The sequence below is a fragment of the Monopterus albus genome, unplaced genomic scaffold (assembly GCF_001952655.1).
Source record: "Monopterus albus unplaced genomic scaffold, M_albus_1.0 scaffold35.1, whole genome shotgun sequence".
Taxonomy (NCBI): domain Eukaryota; kingdom Metazoa; phylum Chordata; class Actinopteri; order Synbranchiformes; family Synbranchidae; genus Monopterus; species Monopterus albus.
In genome coordinates this window covers 987,662-1,001,950 of record NW_018127915.1, presented here as the reverse complement: position 1 = coordinate 1,001,950, position 14,289 = coordinate 987,662, and the positions used below count along the sequence as shown (strand labels likewise).

The 14,289-nt window shown below is 41.3% G+C and overlaps 1 protein-coding gene across 2 annotated transcripts in view; it reads left to right on the top strand.

Annotated features, from left to right (window-relative positions):
• The window catches only part of grin2aa (glutamate receptor, ionotropic, N-methyl D-aspartate 2A, a), a 136,004-nt gene that overhangs the window by 105,558 nt on the left and 16,157 nt on the right, over positions 1-14,289 (top strand). For both annotated transcript variants that reach the window (XR_002274740.1, XM_020597863.1), the window contains 5 exons: positions 3,926-4,128; positions 7,869-8,040; positions 9,558-9,711; positions 10,672-10,797; positions 10,949-11,178. Coding sequence is in view for 1 of the 2 variants with exons in the window: in XM_020597863.1 (XP_020453519.1) it covers positions 3,926-4,128; positions 7,869-8,040; positions 9,558-9,711; positions 10,672-10,797; positions 10,949-11,178 (885 nt within the window). In the remaining variant the exon portion in view is untranslated. The remainder of the gene's footprint in view (positions 1-3,925; positions 4,129-7,868; positions 8,041-9,557; positions 9,712-10,671; positions 10,798-10,948; positions 11,179-14,289) is intronic.

The window sequence follows — 14,289 nt, the reverse complement described above, 5'->3', positions numbered from 1 at the left end:
ATGGCTCCAGGAGCTGCTGCAATGTTGGCAGTCAGTTCACAAAATAATTATTTACAGACAGCATGGGATTTGTGCTTGAAGAATCACAGTATGGAGAGCAGACACATACATATGCACACACAAACACAGGACTGTTTTTTCATTCCTTGTGGGGACTTTACATTGACTTACATTCATTTTCTGTAGACATATCCTAACCTTAACCATAACCACTACTTGCCTAACCCTAACTCTGACCTTAAACCTTGTTGTCAGCCTAAAATTCAGTGATTTCCTTGTGGGGACAAGGCCTCTGGTCCCCACAAGGATGGTCAAGTCCCCACAATCTGAGTGTGTTAACAGGTTTCAGTCCCTATAATGTAAGTAAGACAAAGGCATGCACACACTTCCAAAGCAACCCACAAACACACACATCCATTTTCAGTCCCGGCATTATTATTGTTCGTTTCATTTTAAGGAGCATCTAAATTCATGGCTGCGGCTTTCTCTCACTTTTTCACTCTGTCATCAGCTTCCTCCCTGCCCTTGTTTTCTCACACACACTCATGACACACGCATCCTCACACAGGCACACACTCACATTCACAATATAAACAGGGCAAATGTGGAAGAGTGAGAACTGAATCCATTTTCCCGACATAATTTTTTTGTTTTATGACTGAATGGATTTCTCCACACCATTAGGAACTCATTCTCCCATAATGCAACTCACCACAATGAGAACTCTCCCAGTGAGACTGGCACAGAGAAAGTGCTCACAGGAGCCCCAGCTCATGTTTGTCTTTATTTATTTAATCATGCTCTCTCAGTTGTTCAGCTGGGTTCTGGTTGATTTTAGTCCTTTAGTGTGTATGATTGTGTGTGTGTGTGTGTGTGTGTGTGTGTGTGTGTGTCGGTCTAACACAGTGTAACAGAGCAAGTGAGAGAGAAATTAAATGGAGAGCAGAGAAAAGAGAACAGAAAAAAGAAAAGCAAGTCCGATGATAAAAGAATGAGCAGTGAAACAAAACGTGCTTTTTAGAAAAAATAAAAAAGCTGACTTGCGGAGAAACACAGCTCTTGTGAGCCACCCGACTCCTTTGAGTGCCATCTCATCACCGAGTGGCTCAAAATCCATCTCGGGGTGATGATGCGATCAGATTGCCACCATGGGATGTTATAAAGTGGTAATTCTGTGGGCTCCGTGATCATATCCTCCCACTCGTCTCACTGTAACATCACACTCACACACATTACTTTCTATGTATTGTGTGTATATGTGTAATATCTGGTATTTTGTATGGGAAGATTCAGCATTGTGCTGCCTGACCAATGGATAGAGAGAAGCTTCTCTTCTATCTGCGAATTAATTTATGAGCCCTCTTTTCTTAATTAGAGAGAAGGAGAGACAGAGAGGAAGAGGGAAGAGGAGAGCAGGAAGTCAGAAGAGCTGCTGAAGTCAGCTTCTTCCTCCCCTCCACCTCTCTTTTTTTTTATATTCTCAACCATCTCTGAGTAGAACATTTCTCTCTCCTCAGAGTTCAGTGACTCAGCCAGCCATGTCCAGGCCACTCCTCAGAAGCTTATATTAGTGATTGAACGGGTCAACTAGATTTCATCTTTCAGTGGTATAGCCTACATATGTACATATCAGTGCTGTATTGATAGTCACACACTGTAACATTACTTTCACTCTTAGTGTTTTTCAGACTGTCTCTGAGTTCATCATCCCTGACAGTCGTGGTTCTTGGCTGTTTGACAGATTTGTTCCTTGGTTCATTTCTGCAGTAAAGATGTCTAGAGACACTATGAACTCGTTTTCACTTGTCATGAATTTCCTCTGTGGTAGCAAAGCATGTTACACCAGCCTTCAAAAACTGTGCTAACAAAACCCTTTTAGCGGTGACTGGCACTAAGAGACTCAATAAAAGTGAACTGAAAACACTTGGTAACTTAGCAACCTACTATTAAGGCTACAAACAACCCATAATGCAACATTATCAGTGGATGGCTGTAATTGCACCAGTACTCCCTCCATTCAAAAAGCATGTCTGATGTTGTGAACACATAATTGTCTCTTCCTCAAATAGAAGATGATCTCTTTTTCAAACATAAGCCCCTTATACACGGCAAACTGCCGACCTTTTGACCCCCCTTTATGATGGCTTTTTAAAAAATCTAAGTCCTTTTACACTTAACTTTAAAAAGCTGCCAAACTGCGGCTCCTGTGTTTACACACTTGCTGGAATCCCAGTAGGCTACTAGAGGTGATGCTGATCGTGGGGTCCATGTACATCGCTGTCAATTTGAAAACAAAAGAAATGGGCTGATTTTGTTTGATATGTTTATAAATTGAAATCAGGAGTTGCAGTAGCCTACTATGTACATCCAGTTTCAGGTGTGTGTGTCTCTTTGAGGACAGAGCTACAGCGTTTTGCATTCATACTAAATCCTTCCCACGGGGTGGTGCAGAGGTGTAGCTCTGTTTATTCCTGCTTTAGAATCTAACCACAATGAAACAGTCACAAAATAAAATTCTAAAATAACAAATTAAGTTAAAACGCCAGGGGAGTTTGTATACCACCCTGACACACAGAGCGGGAAACTGCTCCAAACTGCTTGTAAAGTCCAGTCCAAATGTTCGGAACCCACTCTGTTTACTCTACTGCTCCTGTCTGACTCATCTTTGTTTTAGTTTTTTCAGATCCACTTCATTTCTCACAGGGCCAATTGTCTTTAATATGCACAAATTCCCCCTCACATTTACATCACCGACCCTGTTTCCTACTACTGCTTCCTACCGACACAGATACACGTGTGTGCGCACTCACTCACTTGTGAAATGCAAAACAGCTGAGGTAAGACAGATATACAAATGTGTCCACTCCCTGGAGAGTGAAGGTGACACGTAAGAAACCACACACATGCCACCTCAGTGTACGCTCCTGCCCCCCTCCTTAACACACACACAGGCGTAAGCACGGACTTGAGAGCCGTAGCCGACAACAGAGTGAGCTGTTGACAGCGGTGCAGACTAAGAGCGAAGAAAAGGCTCTAATCCCTGTCACATGATAAAAAACCACTCAAAGCAAAACAATTAAAATGCTAATTTCACTTCATCCTCTCTGCTCGCCTGTTAATGACTTAGACAGGTATGCAGGCCAAGCAACAACATGTGTGGGTAACCATTAGTCAAAAGATTTATAGTCTACATAAGTATGGTTATGTGAATTATACGTTTGCAAGCGTGCAATGTGTGTGCTTAATTTTTGGTAAAGATTTTATTTTATTCACACACAAAACAAAACAAAAAAATCCAAAAAGTGTCAACCTCTGTTTGTTTCTGCTTTAGAAATTCAGTGCCTTATCTTTGCCTTTACACTCACAAATCTTTTTGTTGCTGTGTGTATATGTGTGCAATACACAAGAAACAAAAAGCAGAAATAAAGACTTTTGAAAAGTGAGGGTGAGGTTTGACCATTTTCTGGGTCCTATAAAATTAATAAGTGACAGTTGAGCAAAGCCTTGTCTCCTGCTGCTGTCTCTTTTTTTTTGTCTACACACATATTTATTTGAATAAAGAGCATCCACAGGGGAATCTCTGACATCGTAGCTCCGAGAGATTTCTGAATTGCTAAGAGTCACAACACCATGATCCTGCCACACTCCCTCTCTCTATTTTATATATGTATTCATTCATATCCATTAAACTATTTCTCAAAATGGTTTTCTTGCCATTGTGTTCACTGACTAATGGGCACAGTTTTCCCACCACTTCCATTTCCTTTCTGTTTTTAGCTGTTTTATTTGAGGGGGAGCAGACTTGCCAGTTGGTTAGCATTAGCTTACATGAACCTGACAGCAACGCCCTCTGTAAAGGCCTAAGATGTCATTTAAACTGTCCTAGTTTTTCATTTGTCATCTCCTAATCCTGCCTTCCTTCCAGATGGGGAAACTGGACAATGGCAGCCTGACACTGAAATACCCAGTGTGGCCACGCTTCAACTCCTTTGGTGATGCTGAGCTTGACGACAACCACCTGTCCATTGTCACTTTGGAGGAGAAACCTTTTGTTGTCGTGGAGGATGTAGAGCGACTCACTGGGACCTGCATGAGGAACTCTGTGCCCTGCAGGAAGCACATTAAAGAGTAAGTCTGTCTTATTTATCAGGTGGATGTCTAGCCACTGACTAGATAAATATATGACTACATACTGTATCTCGTACAGCACTCTAACTCTCATTGTATATCAGCTGACAGTTCTGTTTGGTTCAGTGAAAAGTCTGATACACATGTTTAAATGAACTCTCAGGTCAAAAGTACAGAGTGAAAATAGCAGCAACACATGACTATGTAGATGAACTTCACAGGCAAAGCAACAGACGTATTTTGATCTGATTGAAATGAAACTAACCTCCACTATTTATCCAGTGTTTTAACTATATTTTGAGGTAGGTACTTGAGAATTTTAATTTTCTGCTACTTCATACTTCAACTTCACTACATTTGAGAGAAAAATATTGTGCTTTGTAGTCACTACATTCATTTGATAACTTTAGTTGCTAGTTACCTTTCAGAATCAGATCAATAAAATATTATACAGTATAATCATTATTGATCCTCAGTGGAAAATTCACAAGCTAAGTATATTTTGATGCTAATACTTTGGTACTTTTCCTTAAGTAAGCTTTTGAATGCAGGACTTTTACTTGTAACAGAGTATTTTTACACTGTGGCATTGCTACTTTTGCTTAAGTAAATAATCTGAGTACTTCTTCCACCACTGCATATCAGTGTAAGATGATACAAAAAAAAAATTCACAAAATCCTTTTTCCATTTTCTTCAACATTGTGGTTATGTTCCTCTGCTTGTTCTCTCTCTCTCTCTCCCTTTCTCTCTCTCTCTCTCTCTCTCTCAGTCTCTCATTCCTCCACTGAGCACAGCAAGAGGTGCAGTGTGAGATCTATGCAGTACCTTCTTTCCTCCCCCTGAAAATGGAGGCGACTGCTGAACTCAGCATTTGCCTTCATTGTTTATCAATTTTCTCTGTAATCCACAAATACTGCATCTCACTATACATGTTCTTGAAGTACACACACAGTGAGAGTGGCTCAGTGTGTGTGTGTGTGTGTGTGTGTGTGTGTGTGTGATTTGAAAGCTGCAGAATCAAAACATATAATTGCAGATAATTTAATATATTTATCCACTGGAACACACTGCGCATACACTACACACTTTGTGTCACTCTTATCACTACATACATGCATGTATATGAAGTATAACTGCTGACAGAGTGGTAACAGGGTCCCAGGGAAGAGGCCAGCAGAGAGTTTCATCCAGAATCGCTGTGAAGTAGGGCAGAGGATAACACATCTCCAAGGACAAACACACACACAAACTGTATTCACTCTGTGTTACACGTGTCCACTCCCTCACTGGCCAGTGCATTAGGGTGTGTTTCTCCCTCCCACAGCACAATTCCCACTCGAGCATCTGTAGTGCCCATTTGGAGAAAGGGATAGATGGAGGGGAGGAAAGGCAGAGAGAGGAGCGGTGGAGGGGTTGAATCAGGGGGTTGGAGGACTAGCCATGCATGCAGAACCACACATTTGTGCATCCAGGCTGGGACTCAGAACAAGCCACAGTAACACACACTGTCCTCTCTGGAGACCCGTCAGGCCCTGTAGCATTTCTATATCAAGTTGGCCTGGCAACTGCAGAAATAGCCTCCATAACATTACATGTATGTCCTGCCTAAATGGGCACACTGTGTTCACAGTACTGGCCTGTATTCTATGCCTGCTCTGTCGCTGCCGCCACGGGCTGAAAGTTGACTTACATGTAGTTGTCTTTGTCTTTGTTATTATCACAGATCCACATGGCTACTTTCTGTTATCAATTCAACATCATAACGCTTCCAGGTGTATGCCTCCGCCAAGCAGTCAAATTCATGGGTATGGGACAGAAGTGAGGTCACTGACCTTCACCTCTGACCACCAAAATATAATCAGTTCATCATTGAGTCCAAGTGGACACTTGTGCCAAATTTGAAAAAAAATCCCTCAAAGCATTCCTGATATATTGTGTTCACAAGAATGGGCCATACAGATGGATGGACAGATGCCTCCAGCCACGGCTATTGCCGGCAAGGAGACATAAAAATATACACAGTGTATTATTCACTAGCTAGGACCACGCCTAGATATGAATAGTAGGTTCATGAGTAGAGATGGAGCGATGTTAGATGGATGTAGGACCATGAGGATGGTCGCTCATTTGATTAAGGCTTCTGAGGGATCCATGATGCCCTCTGGCGTAGCAGGTCCCCCCGCGTTGAAGCATGGAGACAGGGAAGGAGAAGAAGACAGAAGGAACAGGAAGAAGGAATAAGAGATGGGGGAGGGTTACATGAATCGTCCACATGATTGTGTAAGTTATTTATAGGAAGTAAACAGAAAGAGGGATATGGTTAGAGGCGTGGTCCTACTCCTGAGCCTCTGATCTGCATCTTCACTTCTTAAGATGGCTATGTTTCAGTACAGGCATGAAATGTTCCAGTCAAACCCATTTGTGTCCTGATTCAGTGTGGACCTCCCTGATGTGTCATATAACTTAGAGATGTTTCCTTTTTCTTTGTGTAGAAAACCTGTCCTTTAATTGAGACTCACCTGCCAACATAACTGTTGTGCTTATCACCATTTCTTCTGTGTGCTATATTGGAAGTCATGAACCAGCTTCAAAACTAGGGCAGGTAGACAAATGCATATTTCATTACACAAGCTGTGTCAGAAGTCTTAAGTGGTATTGCCTCTCTGGTAATGGTAGATGCAGATGATTTTATTCAGTGGCCGCTATAGATAAACCCTGGTTATATCTGTAGAAAATCAATCTGGGTGGTTGTGCAGCATTTTACAAAAAGTCATTGACATGTGTTGACAGCCCAGACAGTGCCTGACTTTTCAAATGAACCTTTTCTGTCTTGTGTAAAACTATTAGACCATAAAAAGAGAATCCCTTTCCAGGACAGGAGGACAGGTAAGAGCTCCAGTCAGAGTGACACTCGTTTGACAAGTCAATGGTGACTAGTGATGGGTAAAGCTTGAGGCAAAAATGTCTAATATTTTTCTGGACTACAGAATTCCTCCAAAGTGACAAGAGTTTCAGCTCCAAAAGTAACTGGAGAATCACTGTTGAATGTGTGCTTTTCCCCCAGTTTCCTTTAAGTTTGTGCCCTGGTTTTTGTCAAGCTAAAGGACAAGGTTATTGTCTCCTAATTAGCATGTATCTTAAAGTTAAATGAGAGTCCCAGATGGCTGGACATCTGTGTGTGTGTGTGTGTGAACACTGTCTGAACTCTGCTGCTCTCAAATCCATACACACAGATGGTACAAGGTTTGCAGATGCAATGCTGTCATACACCTCCTTCTCTAGAGGGACAGAGGGGTGGAAGGACAGAAGCAACATATTTTTCAAGTCTTCTGATGTCATTCTTGAAAAGAACAATCTGATCTTAAAGTTGAAAAAGTCCCAGGGTGTTATTTGGTCAATAGAGCAATCATATAGTGTAAAATTAACAAAGTAGGATGGACAGAGAAGCAACCATGTGTTTTTTGTTGGTTGCCATATGTAGCTTAAGTCATGCAAGGTTTCTAAAGGTGGATAAACTGCAAAGGTTGCAATCATGAGAAGAGCTGGTGAAGCTGCCATTTAACCAACCCAGTGTATGTTATGGAAGTCAGTACTGGCGGAAACGGGCTTCCATAGTATGTTGAATGCAGACTGAATACATTTCTTTCTCTCTGACAAACCATGGACAATAATTGGACAAAGCAGCTGCTGTTCAAAATCATCATCTAACAGTATGTGCGTTTCGTTTGTGTGTTTGCAGCAACACAACAGAGGCTGGTGGGACATACATCAAGAAGTGCTGCAAAGGTTTCTGCATTGATATTCTGAAAAAGATTGCCAAGTATGTCAAGTTCACCTACGACCTTTACCTGGTGACCAACGGCAAGCACGGCAAGAAGATCAACAACGTCTGGAATGGGATGGTGGGAGAGGTAAGACCAGTGTTTACTCAATAAAGGCCACTGGAGACAGAGGTGAATCCAATTCCACTAATTGCATCCACCTTTCTCTCACTTGTGTCTTTTCCTTGTCTTAATCCTGTCCATGTAAGATGTAAGGATGCAAGGAAAGAGGAATGAGGAAACCTGAGTATGAGACCTCCTTTCCTCTGATTCTTTATGTGAATCATCCAATCACAAAATGATTTCTGATAAAGGGGCGTGACAATCCATTGTAAACTTCCGTGAAGGATGCACTCACGTATCCTTGGTTATAATAGCTCCTTCAGGCAGGCTCCTCACTCCTGGCTCCACAGAGCAGAAATAAGACCTTTGGGACGTCCTTCATCATGCTTGGCCTGAACAACTTCTGGGTCAAGAGAGGATTGAGGAACGATAAAATAAGGGAATTGGGATTCACCTATTGGCTACTTGACTACTTTTTTCCCTCCAGTCCTGAAGATGGCAAACACCGTGCATGTGTCATGAATTAGAATGATCAGTCTTCACTTTTAATTGATTATTGTGAATATCTAATGCAAAGCCAGACCGAGAAGAAATTAGAGTTGTCTGTCTGTGTTACAGCATATTCCTCTTCTGTTTGTTCCACAACAAGTTTTAAGTGTTGTTTTTCAAAACCTTCAGAAACATTGGTAATCAGCAGCTACAGCAGAGAGCTCCTTTGCATATCATTAATTACCAGCTTTAAGTTGAAGGTGAAGCTTAAGTTAAATATTATTTTAAGACTCTGGCAATTGTATATCTCACTTAGCAGCGATTCCCACTTGCATATTGATAAAGACTGAGTCTGAGATTAAAAACTTTAATGATGTGCAGTCAGTAAAATTCTAATTCTGAAGTATAAATTTAACAGGTTTTTGCATTTTCTTACTGCATTATCATAAAATATTATGTTAATTTGCAGAAGCTATATGGAGTTAGTAGACAGAACCAGAAAATAACTAAACATGGGGTTCATTGTTGTTGTTGTTGTTGTTGTTGTTGTTGTTGCTTCTCCTGTAGTTTTTGTATGTACAGCTAACTTTTAAGGATGCCTGCCGTTTCCCCTGTCGATCTGTTTAGACTGCGTATCAAGTAATTAAAGTCAGAACTGGGATTGGGATTTGAATGTGGTAATAAGCATAATGTTGATTGATTTCTTGCTGCATTTCACTGCCTTTCTCCTGTAGAAAACTGGTGAATGCCACAATATGATGTCAGTTTTGTTCTTTTTGTTTTAACCTTCGTACTTTGTCCCATTTCACCAATTATTTTCTTTCATATCTTCTGTTGTCACCTTTTTCCCTTTTCTTGTCCTCCCTCATGTCAACCTGTCTCCCCTTTCTTAACCTTACAACTTTGTTGTTTCCCCCTCCTTCTGCACATCCATCTCCCCCTTTTCTCCCTCCCCTCACTCCTCTAATTCATTTCTAATCATTCACCCTCTTTCTCCATACATCCTCCTCCCTCCCTTTATTCCCACATTGCTCCTCCACATCTGCCCTTCAAAGGTGGTCCTTAAGAAAGCCGCCATGGCCGTCGGATCTCTGACCATCAATGAGGAGCGTTCTGAGGCCATCGATTTCTCTGTCCCATTTGTGGAAACCGGGATCAGCGTCATGGTATCTCGTAGCAACGGAACGGTCTCCCCATCAGCCTTCCTCGGTAACTGTTACTGAATAACTGTCGCTTTGTTGTTGGAAAATGAGAGGGAGGTCTGTCTTGTTTGCTTTTTCAGTTTGTGTGAGTACAAGAGGGTATTTGTCTTGGGCGTACGTGTGTATTTGCGTTTGCCTGAGATACAGAGATGACAACATAATGCAGTCCTGTTACAGAGCTGTCAATACATGCTCTCTCATCAGAGGGATTTAGCCCAACTCCTGCTTTACACCACAATGACCCCTACTTACCTGAGAGGACCTAACAACAGGATTTTAACCTGAGTGACCATGGATATCCCTGTTATGGCTGCTCAGTCACGTTCATTTAATCTCTGGTGCTTCAGCGTCGACAACCAAGCTCCTACACCCACTATATGAAACAATGCACACACAGTCACAGAGAGCCAGCAAGACTGCATAAACATGCAGAGAGAAACACAAACATGCCAGTACGTACAGACGCAAAGACATACGCACACTGACACGTATGCGATATGTACTTACTCCTGTGAAAGTGGCAATTATCAGGGCTTAGCAGGGAAAGCCTATAATGGCTTCTTGCCAGCACACAAAAGCACACACAGTGCACAGCTCTGTGCCAGCAGTGCTCTCCCATACATTAGAGCAGGGTTTAATCTCTGCAGTAGTGTTGTGAGCTCAGAGGGAGGACAGGGGTGCTGACACTAGGGCTTTCTATACTGTACACCTCCTCATGCTGTCAATTAGGAGGTGTGGCTATGTATGTGCAAGTGAGTGTGTACTGTAGGGTCTCTGTGAACACGTGGGAGGCAGTGTGCTATCTCTGCAGTTCTTTCCTCAGTATGTATAACTTATATAACTTATTTATTTATTCAGTTCATGGAAAATCAGAAAGGCAGTGGCCATGAATTAGAAAAAAGCATGTAATGAACAAAAAAAAAGAACATGTGTTAATCCTTAATATCTGTCCTCTTACTTCTTTCAGAGCCATTCAGTGCATCAGTCTGGGTGATGATGTTTGTGATGCTCCTGCTGGTGACTGCAATGGCTGTCTTCATGTTTGAGTACATCAGTCCTCTTGGCTTTAACAGAAATTTGGCACAGGGCAAAGGTAAGCATGAATATTGAATACAGAAAAGATATTTACCTGTTTTGCAGGTGGATTCTAAAATCTTCAGGTTGGACTTTTTATGCTGTTGCTTCTTTCTCTTAATTATCTTCTACGCCATCTGCCTCTCTCTCCCCCCTCTCCACTCCGTCAGATCCCCACGGGCCTTCCTTCACCATGGGCAAGGCTGTATGGCTGCTATGGGGTTTGGTCTTCAACAACTCTGTGCCAGTGCAAAACCCAAAAGGAACCACCAGTAAATTCATAGTGTCGGTGTGGGCCTTCTTCGCTGTCATCTTCCTGGCCTCCTACACTGCCAACCTGGCCGCCTTCATGATCCAGGAGGAGTTTGTCGACCAAGTCACCGGACTTTCCGACAACAAGGTAAGATCCAACTTTGTCAGATTCCATTCCAGGTTTTTCCCACTTTTAAAGCTCTGGTTACTTTATGGTGATTTGACAAATTAATCCATCAGCCGACCACATTTAAGAGTTCTAAATCTGACGTTTAGTGTTTTTCATAACCTTAGGCGACACTAACATTTTAGTGGCCAATTTAGAAACCAACCAGTACAGTGCATCTGTCTTCAGTCTGACAAAGGTCCTAGGTCACCATTAGATTTGTAGTTTTAGTAATGTTATGATGACTATATATATATCAGCATAGAACTAGAGACTCAGGATCAGGTGTTCAATCTGTTATAGAGGAATATGAAGAATCTAGAGAGGTCAAGGACAAAACAGGAGTGAGATTCTCAAAATTCTTATTTGAGAGACTGGAAGAAACCCATCGAGGACCTGGCTCAGCATCTGGCAGCTTCATCTGGATGCCAAGTAAGTTCTTCCACAGCCCAAAGAAGCTTGATCAGGAACAAACTTTTTGGAAGGATGGCAGCCAAGAAACCACTTTCTCAGAAGGGGACAGGGAGAAAAGGCTGAGCTAAGCAAAAGCTCACAAAGATTGAAGTGAAGATCAGTGGAAAGGATTTCTCTGGAGGGATGAATCAAAATTTGACATTTCCAGGTCCAATTGTCCACAGCATGTGAGAAGAAGAGTTGGAAAGAGGTGGAAGAACGAGTGTAGCAGCCTCCAGTGAAACATGGTGGGGTCTGTCATAGTTAAAAGACTTCAAAACAGTCTCCCCAAAAGAATTCAAGCTGTGCTAATTACAAAGGGAGGTCACAATAAATACTGACTTTGGACATATACTGTATGTGCTGGGAGAAAGAAGATATGTGCAGGGTTAATGTTGGATTAAATATGACTGATAAGGACTGGACAAAAAAAAAGACTGGTCTTTAGTTTTTATAACTTCTGTATCATCTCATATTACAGGCAGCCTTAACCTTAAACCTTATTGGCAAGAGGTAACATTACATACTGTAAGCTCTGCTTAGGTTTCTGTGGCATCACCCTTGTTTACTTCTACACATCTGGCTTTACCTAAGTGTGTCAAGCAGTGACATTCTACACATCTTCTAGCTGACAACTAACATAGGTAGATTTCCCTATGGGACCAGAAGCCATACACATGCTTTACTTTACTCCAGTTAACTTCTCAAGGTCTAGGAGACAAACATGCACAATGTAGGAAGGATACATGCAGAATATGAAAGATATAAAAATCATTTTGAATGCTCAGGGAATATTAGAAAATGTCCCAGTATGCATCATACCAGTTTGTATCTCTCATTTAATGAACTTTACCTGTAATTATAATCTTGCAGGTAACATCTGGAATAATGCAGGACAAGTGTAGAAAATCCATTAAAATCCAATTAAATTCCCTTTGATCCACAGGGCAAGTATTTGCAATTGTGTTCACATTTAAATGCTTAAACCATTCATTGTATACTTTAGATGATGAAAGTTCCTCATACACTGACACAGGCAATTTCATATTTTCTTTTATTAAATAGATGCAAAATCTGGTTCTCCTACTAAAATGTTACTGATTTCATAGTTATTTAATAAAAGTAATGTTCTGAGGCTCAGTCAGTGAAAGATTAAAAACTTATATCTGTTCCAAGAGCTCGGGTATTTTGTGTCACACCACTGATGTGCTAAAATGTCTTTGTAAAGGATTAAATGTGCAGGGAAAACACACTGAAAGGTTTGATTTGATTTATTCTTTCAAGCATGTAAAGACAGTTGATATATCAACACACATAATTTTACACATATCCAACAAATGCTAATCCAATATCAATTTGCTTATACCTAGTACATGCTTGAATGGAGTAGGAAGAAGTCAGACTTATCCAGTCCTACCCCATGAATACAGCAGACAAGAAGGATCTAATGGTACTTACTGATCTCTGGTCAGGTTCAGGTGATGAGCCCTTCTCTGCAATTCTTCTCCTGTAAGACAGAGTCCAGAATTATTTCTGAAAAACAGTTGCTATTTTTAAAAACATATCATCATGTTTAATGTTAATATCATAAAGCACAGACCACACAATTCCTCCTGAACTCCACATTTTTAAAACCTAAATTCCTTAGATTTCTCTAGATCTTACAGTGATACTTCTCTGTCAGCAACAAAGTGCATTTAAATTACGATTTTACTACATATCATCTCATAATACTGAGGAATAGTGAGAGTGATGAGTACATGAACTTATTCTTCAGGTGGCACAACAAAATCCATTGCGACCAACATTGGGGTTTGCTAAATCTACTGTATGGCAACTGTGTCAAGTTTCACTTTTCTGTAGTATATGAAACAAGATCTGAAATTCATTCATATGACTCAAGTGCCTATTTTGAGACGTACTGAATCGAAGAGTAATATATGATGTGTCGCTACCTCCTTGCTAACAGGGCACTCATCTCCTCCATGAGCCCTCCTCCTCCAGGCAGAGGGCCGTTGCCTCTGGCTTCAGATATTTTAACAATTTAGACTGTATGAAAGCTACATTGGTGTGATCCCTGTACCCCATCTTATGCACAATTCTTATCGCTCTTTTTTGTAATATATACAATGGTTGAAGTGAACTTTTGTATGTATTTCCCAAGTTTTCAACGCCATACTCTAAGTATGGTAAAATCAATGAAGGTTAATAGTAAAAGTCAAGTAAAATGTGGAGAAACAGAAAGAAAATGTTAGAGAAAGGGTTCCTTAGGAGACAGAGATGCTGCCAAGGACAGAGAATGATGTAGAGGCTTTTGACAACATATGGGAGGAGAGAGGGAATGAGGGATGGAATACAAGGAACAGCAACTGGCAGGAGGGCAACTGAGGAATAGTGAGAGACCAGGACACACAAGATGGTACAAGACAACAGGCAGACAGATATGGGTCAGGTTGACGGCTGAGGTAGGGAGAAAGGGATGGCGTGAGGGGGGGGAATGTAAAAGAGATATGGAACGACAGAGAGGGTCAGGGAAAAAAGGAGCCAGACAAAAAGGGTAAATGGACGTTGAGACAGATATGCTGAGCAAGGCCGGACATGGAGCCAACCGTGGCCAGCAAAATGATGATGAACATTCCT